Source organism: Cherax quadricarinatus, chromosome 54 (genome assembly GCF_038502225.1).
Source record: "Cherax quadricarinatus isolate ZL_2023a chromosome 54, ASM3850222v1, whole genome shotgun sequence".
Taxonomy (NCBI): Eukaryota; Metazoa; Arthropoda; class Malacostraca; order Decapoda; family Parastacidae; genus Cherax; species Cherax quadricarinatus.
The window spans coordinates 27,537,189-27,551,410 of NC_091345.1; the positions used below are offsets into that span (position 1 = coordinate 27,537,189).

Genomic DNA, 14,222 nt, shown 5'->3' on the forward strand with positions numbered 1-14,222 from the left:
CCACGTGAATGTACACTACCTGCCATGTGAATGTACACTACCAGCCACGTGAATGTACACTACCTGCCATGTGAATGTACACTACCAGCCATGTGAATGTACACTACCTGCAATGTGAATGTACACTGCCAGCCACACATTGTACACTACATGCTACATAGTGTACATTACCTGCCACACGTGAGTGTACACAACCTGCCACACATGAGTGTACACAACCTGCCACACATGAGTGTACACAACCTGCCACACATGAGTGTACACAACCTGCCACACATGAGTGTACACAACCTGCCACACATGTGTGTACACAACCTGCCACACATGTGTGTACACAACCTGCCACACATGAGTGTACGCTAACTGCCACACGTGAGTGTACACAACCTGCCACACATGAATGTGCAGTACCAGCCACACAGTGTACACTACATACCACACGTCTTCACTACCTGCCACGTGTGTACACTACCTCCAACACTATACACTACCTCCAACACACTATACACTACCACACGTGAGTGTACACAATCTTCCACACATGAATGTGCACTACCAGCCACACACGAATATGCACTACCAGCCACACAGTGTACATTACCTGCCACACGTGTACACTACCTGCCACACAGTGTACACTACCTGCCACACAGTGTACACTTCCTGCCACTCGTGAGTGTACAGTACATTCCACACGTGAGTGTACACTTCCTGTCACACGTGAGTGTAAACTACCTGCCACACACTGTACACTTCCTGCCACACTGTACACTACCTGCCACACACTGTTCACTTCCTGCCACACAGTGTACACTACCTGCAACACAGTGTACACTACCAGCCACACATTGTATGCTACCTACCACACAGTTTACACTTCCTGCCATACAGTGTACACTAGGTGCCAGTGTACACTACCAGTCATACAGTGTACACTACATGCCACTAAGTGTACACTGTCTGCACTACCTGCCACACAGTGTGCACTACCTGCCACACAGTGTACACTACCTGCCACATAGTGTACACTACCTGCTACAGTGTACGCTACCTACCACACAGTGTACACTTCCTGCCACACAGTGTACACTACCTACCACACAGTGTACACTTCCTGCCACACATTGTGCACTGCCTGCCACACGGTATGCACTTCTTGCCACAGTGTACACTCCCTGCCACAGTGTACACTACCTGCCACAGTGTACACTACCTGCCACATAGTGTACACTACCTGCTACATTGTACACTACCTACCACACAGTTTACACTTCCTGCCACACAGTGTACACTACTTGCCATGCAGTGTGCACTACCAGTCATACAGTGTACACTACATACTAAGTGTACACTATCTGCCACACAGTGTACACTTCCTGCCACAGTGTACACATGCCACACAGTGTACACTACTTGCCACACAGTGTGCAGTACCTGCCACACAGTGTACACCACCTGCTTCAGTGTATGCTACCTACCACACAGTGTACACTTCCTGCCACACAGTGTGCACTACCTACCACACAGTGTGCACTACCAGCCACACGCTGTACACCACCTGCCACACAGTGTTCACTACCTGCCACACAGTGTACACTACCTGCCACACACTGTACACTACCTGCCACTTATTGTACACTTCCTGTCACACAGTGTACACTACCTGCCACTCGTGAGTGTACAGTACATTCCACACGTGAGTGTACACTTACTGCCACACACTGTACACTACCTGCCACACTGTTCACTTCCTGCCACACAGTGTACACTACCTGCCACACAACATACACTACCGGCCACACAATGTACACTACCTACCACACAGTGTACACTACCAGGCATGCAGTTTACGCTTCCTGCCACACAGTGTACACTACGTGCCATACAGTGTACACTACCTGCCATACAGTGTACACTACCTGCCATGCAGTGTACACTATCTGATGCACAGTGTACACTACCTGCCACACAGTGTTCACTACCTGCCACTTATTGTACACTTCCTGTCACACAGTGTACACTACCTGCCACTTGTGAGTGTACAGTACATTCCACACGTGAGTGTACACTACCTGCCACACAACATACATTACCGGCCACACAATGTACACTACCTACCGCACAGTGTACAATAGAAGGCATACAGTTTACGCTTCCTGCCACACAGTGTACAATGCGTGACACAGTGTACACTACCTGCCATGCAGTGTACAATACATTATACTCATTGTACAGTATCTGATACACAGTGTACACTACTAGCCGCATAGTGTACAGTACCTGCCACTGCCACACATGTGTACACTACCTGCCACACAGTGTAAACTACCTGCCACACAGTGTACACTACCTGCCACACAATGTACACTACCTGCCACATACTGTACACTACCAGCCAGTGTACACTACATGCCACACAGTGTACACTAGCCACACAGTACACTACCTGCAACACGTGTGCACTACTTGCCACACAGTGTACACTACCAGCTGCGCGTGAGTGTACACTTCCTGTCACAGGTGTGTACACTACCTGCCACACAGTGGACACTACCTAACACACAGTGTACATTACCTGCCATTCAGTGTACACTACTTGCCACATAGTGTGCACTACCTGTTATGCAGTGTACACTAAATGCCACACAGTGTACACTGCCTGCCACAGTGTACCCTACCTGCCACACAGTGCACACTACGTGCTACACAATGTACACTTCCTGCCACACAGTGTACACTACCTACCACACGGTGTGCACTTTCTGCCAGTGTACACTACCAGCCACAGTGTACACCTGGCACACAGTGTACACTCCCTGCCACACAGTGTGCGCTACCAGGCACACTGTACACTTCCTGCCACACAGTGTGCACTACCTCCACACAGTGTGCACTACATGCCACACAGTGTACACTACCTGCCAGACAGTATTCACTACCTGCCACTTATTGTACATTTCCTGCCACACAGTGTGCACTACCAGCCACACAGTGTGCATTACCTGCCACACAATGTACACTTCCTGCCACAGTGTACACTAGCTGCCACACAGTGTGTACTACCAGCCACACGCTGTACACCACCTGCCACACAGTGTTCACTACCTGCCACACAGTGTACACTACCTGCCACACACTGTACACTACCTGCCACTTATTGTACACTTCCTGTCACACACTGTACACTACCTGCCACACTGTTCACTTCCTGCCACACAGTGTACACTACCTGCCACACAACATACACTACCGGCCACACAATGTACACTACCTACCACACAGTGTACACTACCAGGCATGCAGTTTACGCTTCCTGCCACACAGTGTACACTACGTGCCATACAGTGTACACTACCTGCCATACAGTGTACACTACCTGCCATGCAGTGTACACTATCTGATGCACAGTGTACACTACCTGCCACACAGTGTTCACTACCTGCCACTTATTGTACACTTCCTGTCACACAGTGTACACTACCTGCCACTTGTGAGTGTACAGTACATTCCACACGTGAGTGTACACTACCTGCCACACAACATACATTACCGGCCACACAATGTACACTACCTACCGCACAGTGTACAATAGAAGGCATACAGTTTACGCTTCCTGCCACACAGTGTACAATGCGTGACACAGTGTACACTACCTGCCATGCAGTGTACAATACATTATACTCATTGTACAGTATCTGATACACAGTGTACACTACTAGCCGCATAGTGTACAGTACCTGCCACTGCCACACATGTGTACACTACCTGCCACACAGTGTAAACTACCTGCCACACAGTGTACACTACCTGCCACACAATGTACACTACCTGCCACATACTGTACACTACCAGCCAGTGTACACTACATGCCACACAGTGTACACTAGCCACACAGTACACTACCTGCAACACGTGTGCACTACTTGCCACACAGTGTACACTACCAGCTGCGCGTGAGTGTACACTTCCTGTCACAGGTGTGTACACTACCTGCCACACAGTGGACACTACCTAACACACAGTGTACATTACCTGCCATTCAGTGTACACTACTTGCCACATAGTGTGCACTACCTGTTATGCAGTGTACACTAAATGCCACACAGTGTACACTGCCTGCCACAGTGTACCCTACCTGCCACACAGTGCACACTACGTGCTACACAATGTACACTTCCTGCCACACAGTGTACACTACCTACCACACGGTGTGCACTTTCTGCCAGTGTACACTACCAGCCACAGTGTACACCTGGCACACAGTGTACACTCCCTGCCACACAGTGTGCGCTACCAGGCACACTGTACACTTCCTGCCACACAGTGTGCACTACCTCCACACAGTGTGCACTACATGCCACACAGTGTACACTACCTGCCAGACAGTATTCACTACCTGCCACTTATTGTACATTTCCTGCCACACAGTGTGCACTACCAGCCACACAGTGTGCATTACCTGCCACACAATGTACACTTCCTGCCACAGTGTACACTAGCTGCCACACAGTGTGTACTACCTGCCACACAGTATACACTACCTGCCACACAGTGTGCGCTACCTGCCACGCAGTGTACACTTCCTGCCACATTGTGAATTACCTGCCACACGTTGTAAACTACCTGCCATGCAGTGTGCACTACCTGCCACACGGTGTGCACAGTCTGCCACACAGTATGCACTACCTGCCTCACAGTGTGCACTACCTGCCACACGGTGTGCACAGTCTGCCACACAGTGTATGCTACCTGCCACACGTTGTGCACTACCTACCACACAGTGTACACTACCTGCCACACGGTGTGCACTACCTGCCACACAGTGTACACTACCTGCCACACGGTGTGCACTACCTGCCACACAGTGTATACTACCTGCCACACGGTGTGCACTACCTGCCACACAGTGTACACTACCTGCCACACGGTGTGCACTACCTGCCACACATTGTACACTACCTGCCACACGGTGTGCACTACCTCATTACCTGGTCCTTGACTGTTGTTTTCCTCCTGATGTGGCTGTATAACAACTTTGGGTCAGATTTGGCTTTTGATGCTATATCATTCTCATATTGACGCTGGACTTCTCTCCTTATGCATACATATTAATTTCTGGCTCTTCAGCTCATCTCCATTTTGCTGGGTCCTTTGCCTTCTGTAATTTTTCCATACTTTAGAACACTTGGCTTTGGCCTCATCACAACTCTGGGTAAACCATGAGCTCACTCTGGTTTTCCTGTTGTTTCTGTTGCTCCTTGGCATGAACTTCTCCACTGCCTCCCTGCACTTTGTGGTCACGTGTTCCATCATATTCATTTACTCTCTTTCCCTCTAGCTCTTTTACAAACTGTACCATATGTTGAAATTGCCTCATACCTGTGAGCCCCCTTTTTGGAAGTTTGGCTTGCCTCATCCTTCTTATACTGCTTTACTCTCCATTGTTAACTCTACCTTGCATTCAAAATTCAAGACCACGTGATTGCTAGTGCCTAGTGGCCTTTTGTGTGTGATATCCTCTATGTCTGAAGTGTTCAAGGAGACATTGAACCAGCAAGGCTGGTTCATCATCTCTCTCTCTGGTTGTGTCCCCAACATGTTACATGAAATTTTACAGTACCACCTCCAGTATCCTGGCTCTCCATGTCTCCGGTTCCCCATGTGGCTCCAGATTTTCCCAGTCAATCTTCTTATGGTTGAAGTCTCCCATGATGAGTAACTTTATCCTGCTCTTTTGCTCTCATCGTATTCTTGTCTTGGCCTCCTGTTGTTTGGTGGTGGGTTGTACATCACTATCATCACTTTTGGACCCCCAATTTGAGGCATTCATACTATGTAGTCATCCACTACTCCTCTGGCTAGTCCTTCCATCTCCTCAAAACTCTACATGTTTTTGATGAGCAGTACAACTCCTCCCCCTCTGTTTCCCCTGTCTTTTCTCAGGATCTGATAGCCAGATGGGAAGATCGCATCTGTTATCACCCCCATGAGCTTTATCTCTGTGAGTGCTATAATGTCTGGGGTTGACTCACTGATTCTTTCCTGCCACTCCTCACTCTTATTTGTAATTCTGTCTGTGTTAGTGTGCCATACCTTCAGCTTCTATTCTTGATGTGTATTTGGGAGGGGGAAGGGTTGGTGTAGGCTGTGGGTGTGTTAGGCAGGTCTGGATATTATAGTAGGTTGCAGTTGTGGTGGTAATAGTGCTGGGAGGGGGGAGGGAATGTGGGTGTTGATTGTGGCTCAGTTCTGGTTATTGTATTTGGTTGGTGTAGTGTAGTAGGAGTTGAGGGGGATGCTAAGGGTAGTTGTGTTTGCTGTACCCCCCTGAGGCTATGCTCCCATTTGGTCCCCCATTCCTGTCACTGGTACTTTCTTACTCTTTCTCTCAGTTGTTCCCCCTTCTTTTGCGTTCTGTTGCTGTCGAGGTACACTCACTGTTTTTTTGGGAACCCCTTAACATTAGTTTCCACTGCAGGATCTTGTTTCATATCATGTCTGTATTGAATGTCAATTTGATTGGGTGGTTCTTTTTCCTCAAGTACCACCCAAGTCTCTTCAAATTTGTCAGTTGGGTTGTGTCCTCTCCTATTACCACAATGATGCTCTCAATCTCTTTTACTTCCCCCTGTCTTCTTTTGTAATAAGTCTTCCCATTAGCCTCATGGAGCCCATGAATAATGAGTGACTTCTCTCTATCCTCATCCCATTTCATTTCCCTCCATGTCTCTGGGTCTGATTTAAGTATCTCCTTGGTTGTTTCCCTTATCATCTCTCAGACGTCAAGGTAGCCTAATGTTGTTTCCTCAAGGTACTTCTTTGCTCGTTTCCCTCCAACAATTCTCTCACTGTCCACTGTTGTTCCTGCATCCATGGTTTGTTTACAGTTGTGTTATTACGATTTCTTGAGTCCTTTACTCAGCCTCTTGTGAACTATGTGATGACAGACTGATGGACTCAGGTAGTGATTTTTCGGCAGTCAGCACCAAGGGAAAACTAGGGGAGGGCTTCAGCTCCTCAAAATTTTCATTAGTCCCCATAAACAGAATAATAATAATGGTGCCTCAAAATAAGTCTCCTAGTCCTCCTTCCTACCAGAAAGCTACCCCTAAGCCTCCCAAGATAGCCACCCCTAAGCCTCCCTAGATAGCCACTCCTGAGTCTCCCTCGATAGCCACCCCTGAGCCTCCCTCGATAGCCACCCCTAAGCCTCCCAAGATAGCCACCCCTAAGCCTCCCAAGATAGCCACCCCTTAGCCTCCCTAGATAGCCACCCCTAAGCCTCCCTAGATAGCCACCCCTAAGCCTCCCAAGATAGCCACCCCTAAGCCTCCTTAGATAGCCACCCTTAAGCCTCCATAGATAGCCACCCCTAAGCCTCCCAAGATAGCCACCCCTAAGCCTCCCAAGATAGCCACCCCTAAGCCTCCCTAGATAGCCACTCCTGAGCCTCCCTAGATAGCCACCCCTGAGCCTCCCTAGATAGCCACCCCTGAGCCTCCCTAGATAGCCACTCCTGAGCCTCCCTAGATAGCCACTCCTGAGCCTCCCTAGATAGCCACTCCTGAGCCTCCCTAGATAGCCATCCCCGAGCCTCCCTAGATAGCCACCCCTGAGCCTCCCTTGATAGCCACTCCTGAGGCTCCCTAGATAGCCACCCCTGAGCCTCCCTTGATAGCCACCCCTGAGCCTCCCTAGATAGCCATCCCTGAGCCTCCCTAGATAGCCACCCCTGAGCCTCCCTAGATAGCCACCCCTGAGCCTCCCTAGATAGCCACCCCTGAGCTTCCCTAGATAGCCACCCCTGAGCCTCCCTAGATAGCCACCCCTGAGCCTCCCTAGATAGCCACCCCTGAGCCTCCCTAGATAGCCACCCCTGAGCCTCCCTAGATAGCCACCCCTGAGCCTCCCTAGATAGCCACCCCTGAGCCTCCCTAGATAGCCACCCCTGAGCTTCCCTAGATAGCCACCCCTGAGCCTCCCTAGATAGCCACCACTGAGCTTCCCTAGATAGCCACCCCTGAGCCTCCCTAGATAGCCACCCCTGAGCCTCCCTAGATAGCCACCCCTGAGCCTCCCTAGATAGCCACCCCTGAGCCTCCCTAGATAGCCACCCCTGCACTTCCCCCATTATAGCAGTTCTTGTGCCACCTTTGTTTTCCAGTAATTGCTGTGTGAAACATTTTCTCCAGATTGACCAAGACTGCTGGATAATGTTGGATTTTGAGTAACTGATCACCGAATAATTTATTATTTCCTCGATAATTCTTCATTTCCTTCCTCTCTATTTTACTTCTCTCTACCTCTTCCCCCTTTTCTTCCTCTTCCTCCTTCCTTTTCCTCCTTTTCTTTTTCTCCTTTTCTTCCTCTTCTTCCTCCTTTTCTTCCTATTCTTCCTCCTTTTTTTCATCTCCCTCTCACTAACTAGCACACTTTTTTTCCTTCCTTGAAGTAAGAGGAAGAATCATTTTTTAGAAATGTATTATTTTCCAGGTTTAACATTTTCTTTAATATTCACTAATGCTTTTGGCTTATATTTTCAGTGCTCCATCACAGATGTATCAAGTCAGTGGTGGTAGTACACAACACAGCCCTGCCTCTCACGGCTCCACCACACGTAAAAGGATTATCGCTCCACCACCGCCAACCAACCTAAGAGAACTGTTTCCCCCGACATCACCTTCTACTATCCCGGCTAAACCACACCCATCACCATCCCTTTCCACCACTAAACCTCATCCCTCCCCCTCCTCTCCTAGTGGCTCCATCGCTCTTAAGAGGAAGGCTCGACGGGCTCCTGCTCCTCCTCAAGATGGCGCTTCCAAAAGTGGGAGGACATCCCCTACTAGTTCTATTGGTGACACTCTGAGCTCAGACACTCTCTCTCTCTCTAGCATTGGCACTCACACCCAGGAGAAGCATGGACACCATGATGGTAAGCTAATGTTCTTGTTATATTGTTGTTGTTGCTTATTATGTGGTTCATTTGTATAGACATAAGAAACTGTAGCATGCTTAGCTTTGTTAGCTGTTTATTTGTCCCTATGTGACCATGGGCCCTAATAGCATGCAGCTGATTCTGTGCTTGGACCTTACCAGACCAGGATGAAGTGCTGAGTTGGAAAATGCAGAAGGACTTGAAAAACCACTCCAACAAGTTGAATGGTAGCAGTGAGCATCAAGGTGCACCTCCCAAGCCCTCCCGGGCGTTCCAACCTTCCAACACTCAAGCGTGTCTCACAGGTTGGTGCTTGCTTGCTTTGTTTGGTGTGCTTCTGGGGCTCTCTTGTTGCTCTTGTGACTTGTGTACAAATGTATTTGTGGGGTGCTAAACCCATGTGGATCATACAGCACAAGTTCCTGTAGTACAACACCATCCATTTAATTTTTTGGCTGAGAATACAGTTGAGTAATGCAATAATTTCTCTCTTCACAATTTCCCAAAATTTGAAAAATAAAATTCTAAATTCTGGAAGTTATTAAACAATATCTTGTTAATTACAAAATATTTGAATAAGACCTAATGTTTTCTGAAAATTTTAATTCATATTAATTTAAACATATTCAGATTTTTCTAATGCTAAAACCAATATATACAGATTTTAATGATTATTCCTTTCCTCATCATGTTTTGATGAAAATAAGAAAGAAATTTTTAGTTTGTCGCAGTTTTTTTTTTTGTTGTACAGTAGACCAGAGTTGCGTACAACATACCTGGGTACAACACACCTGATACACAGTGTAACATACCTGGCACACAATATAACATACCTGGTACACAATACAACATAACTGGTATACAATTTAACACTCCTGGTATACAACAATACTGGTACACAACAGCATGCCTGGTATATAACAATACTGGTACGCAACAGCATGCCTGGTATATGATACAGCACATGTGGTACACAACAATATAGCACATCTGGTACACAACAATACAACACACCTGGTACACAGTAATGCAACTGTAATTATTGTGTTTTTCTGTTTACACACTCACTGGTCTCTACATTCATTTTTTTACACCTGTTAACTCTTAAACTGTGTCTGACATACTAGTACAAAACTGACAATTGTCTTTGATGTACGTACTAGTATGCACAATTTTTCATTCCTTCAAATATGCCACTTGCCAATATTTTTGATCTCAGCACAACTCTTTGGGTTTTCTACAATCTCTTCATCTCTTTGAAAAAAAGTAAGGCCAAGCAGGTCCACAGAGTGCATCGTGGTTAACCATTTACCTAGTGACTGTGATATTACATAATTTATCTTCTTCGGGCCCACTAAAAAAACTTAATTATTGGGTTATTATTAGTGTCTTCCTGAGTGACAACCGAGAGAATATAATTAAAAATAGAGCACATGTCATTCTCTTTGCCAGTAAGAAACCCATAGTTATTTTTAAGGGGACCTATCTTATCTCTAACTTTTGTTCTATAGACCTGGAAAAAACTGTTTTGTGTTAGTTTTTGATTCCCTAGCAACTTTAATTTTGTAGTCCTGTTTAGCTTTTCTTATCCCCTTTTTAACATCCCTCTTAATGTCAATATGCTGATTCATAAGATGACCCTCACCTCTTTTGATATGCCTATAAATTCCTTTCTTCTGCCCTAAAAGATATTTGAGCCTATTATTCATCCACTGGGTCATTTCTATTTGATCTAATTTCTTTATAAGGGATAAATGTTCTTTGGGCAGCATGTAGTGTTCAGAAAACTGTCATATTGATAGCTCTCTTTGTTACCCCAGTCCACAGATGAAAAGTGTTCTCTAATCCCAATGTAATCTGCTAAGCGAAAATCTGGGACTGATACTGAGTTATCCCGACTATCATACTTCCATTCAATGCTAAAGGTAATTGATTTGTGATCACTTGCACCAAGTTCCTCTGAAATTTCTAAATTATTAACAAGGGATTCCCTGTTTGCCAGAACTAAGTCAAGCAGGTTATTTTCCCTTGTAGGTTCTGTCACAAACTGCTTCAAAAAACAATCCTGAACTACTACTAAAAAGTCATTAGATTCTAAATTCCCAGTCAAAAAATTCTAATCAATCTGACTAAAGTTAAAGTCCCCTAGAATTACAACATTATTGTGCCTTGTGGCCCTAACAGTTTCCTCCCACAGTAGTCTTCCTTGGTCTCTATCCAAGTTTGGTGGACTGTATATCACGCCTAAAATCAATTTCTTCGTGCCCCTCTGAAAATTCTACTCAAACAGACTCAGTATGTGTTTCAGACTTTATACCCATTTTATGCAACAATTTAAATGATCATGGACATAGAGTGCCACCCCACCCCCCTTCCTGATACTTCTGTCTACTTGGAACAATTTAAAACCCTGAATGTGACATTCAGCGGGCATGTCCCTATTTTTCATATTAAACCATGTCTCACTTATGGCAAAAACATCAATGTTACCCGCTCTTGCAAGTGATCTCAACTCGTCCATCTTATTTCTTGCACTATGATTATTAGTATAATATATTTTCAGAAACCCTCTCTTCTCTTTTCTCTTCCTGCTGATTTCTGTTCCTCCACTATGCCTGTTACTCTCCTTGTCACCTAATGCCACTAGCTTTCCTGTATTCACTAATAACTCTACCTCTTTCTACCTACAACTGGTTTCCTTAAAACTCACACTATTGCTTCACTCAGAATACATTGATTTTCCAAAGTCTATCCACTATCTATTTGTAATTTGAAGACCTGACAGCTCCCTCCACTGCATTGGCCAGTGCTCCTATCCCAAGCCTAGATAAGTAAACCCCATCCCTGGCATACATGTCATTTCTGCCATAGAAGAGGTCCCAGTTGTCTATGAAAGCTAATGCATTTTACTTAGTGTTTTTCCAGCCAGCAATTGATGCCAGTTGCCCTGGACAACCATTCATTTCCAACTCCTCTCCTGGGCAAAATGCCATATATCACAGGGTTCCCACCCTTCTTCCTAATTATCTCTATTACCTGCTAATCAGGTCTTCACTCCTATGTCTGCCAACATCGTTGCCTCCCGCACTGAGGCAGATAATAGGATTGCTCCCATTACCCTTCATGATATCGTCCAGACGGCTAATGATATACCTCATCCCAGACCCAGAAAAACATACCCTCTGCCTCCTCTTCCTGTCCCTAACACAAAACGTCCTTTCCATAAATTTCACCTGACTGTCCCCAACTATAACAATGTTCTTACCTTCAATGGTGTTGTTCATAGTGACGTTCTCGATGGTCATTGTTGGGGTTTCAAGGGATGTCAACTCGCCTTCCTCGTCCTTGGCGTCGTTTGTCGTCACATTCCCATTAGTCAACTCACATTCATCGGGTAGCACGGAGAATGCGTTCGTTGTTTCCACAACAGTTTCCACAGAAGTCTCTTTCTTCTTCATCGTTTCTACCTCTCCATTCGTCCTCTTGATCTTCAACTTCGTTCCATGCTGTCTGGCCACTGTCCAGGTTCCTTTCTTGATCTGAGGACTCACAACTGGAGGACTACTACAAATCCTCTTGTTTTTTTCTGTTAGTTGCCGGATCTCAAACTTCGCTATCCTCAATTCCTCCTTAAGCTACTGCTAAAGTTGCTCAATGCAGGGCATCTTCGTTCAGTCCACAGGGAGTACACTAGACACGTCTTCACTGAGCTAAGTACAGGTCACCACTCAGTAAACTGTCTGTCTCTGTCTAACAGGTACACACAAATGCAATTATACATAGTGTAAATTACTTAGGATAACCTAAAAATTCCAAAGTGCTATACTGCAATTGTAGATATAATGCATAAGAATACCTGTTGGTTCACAGTAACTCTCTCTGAGATAGAGAGACAAGCAGACAGAGAAATAAGAGAGAGAGACAGATAATCAGAGATACGAGCTCATCAAATGTCATCCCTTATCTCTGCACCCTCGCTGGAGCCCATCAAATGTCATCTCATATATGATCTTATCACTGCCCTCCGGATGCTTGTCACTGAACACATGTCTTACACATTGCTTCAAGGGAATTTCTTCCTTTTTCCTTCTTCTTCTATACTCCTGTGTATCCAAAACATTGCTGGGACCTATAAATACTTTGTATATATTCCTAGATAATAGTAAATGACCATGGCAGGTGCAAATGTCCACCTGTCAATGTGTTTGTGACAATTTGAGTACAATTTCAGTACCTAATACAGTGGAACTTCTACTTGGTAGCGTGTCCGCGTGCGAGTTTTTCCAAATATGAGCAGTTGATGGGTCGATTTTTTGCTTCCATACGCAAGCAAAATTTCCATAAGCAACCAGACCTCAAGGCAGGTTCCTTGACACTGGTGAGGGGTTCTTGCTCTTGATCTCGGGAATTGTATCTCATTTGTTTGTTGGACTATCTTATTGAAACTTGGGCAATGTATGATGGAAAAATGCTTCTTAACGTACACCAAGAATGAAAGAAATTTAAGCATAAATAATTGAGTTCACTTCTCAGCAATTAGCCACCCTGTAGCGGTAATTTCGAATGGTTTTTATGGTTGTATTCTCGGTTTTTTGGTCTCATTTGATAAAATGGAAGATATATTACAGAAATAGATATGATTTTGATTGTTTTCATGATGAAAAGTGCCTTGAAATTGAGCTCAACCTAGGAGAAATGGTCCATTGCTTGGCTGTTTCAGAGTAAACTGTCCATTCTAATATGCAGTCATGAATGGGTTGACATTATTTATACAGTTATTGCAATAAGGAATAACAGTAAATCTTATATTTTTTGTGTGAATAAAAATTACAAATTATTTATATAATAATAATAATAATAATAATAATAATAATAATAATAATAATAATAATAATAATAATAATAATAATAATAATACAGTAGACCCCCGGTTAACGAACTTTTTTCATTCCAGTAGTATGTTCAGGTGCCAGCACTGACCGAATTTTTTCCCATAAGGAATATTGTGAAGTAGATTAGTCCATTTCAGACCCCCAAACATACACGTACAAACGCACTTACATAAATACACTTACATAATTGGTCGCATTTGGAGGTGATCGTTAAGCGGGGGTCCACTGTAATAATATAATATGTATAATAATAATACATAATAATGTACTACATGTAATAATTATAATAATAGACGGCTTCAAAAGGTTGTCACTAAATGGCAGTGTTTACCACAACAAAGAGGGAGCGGTTGTGGCCGCCTCCACCTGTTACATAATGACACATTTTATTC

General features: G+C 45.0%; 1 protein-coding gene across 2 annotated transcripts in view; it reads left to right on the forward strand.

The window, feature by feature from the left end:
- MICAL-like (protein) overlaps nucleotides 1–14,222 on the forward strand; it is a 568,521-nt gene that overhangs the window by 466,347 nt on the left and 87,952 nt on the right. Inside the window, exons 5-6 of one of the 2 annotated variants that reach the window (XM_070096757.1) lie at nucleotides 8,544–8,935; nucleotides 9,100–9,243. In XM_070096757.1, the coding sequence (XP_069952858.1) occupies nucleotides 8,544–8,935; nucleotides 9,100–9,243 (536 nt within the window). The remainder of the gene's footprint in view (nucleotides 1–8,543; nucleotides 8,936–9,099; nucleotides 9,244–14,222) is intronic. The other variant, XM_070096758.1, reaches the window with a different exon arrangement.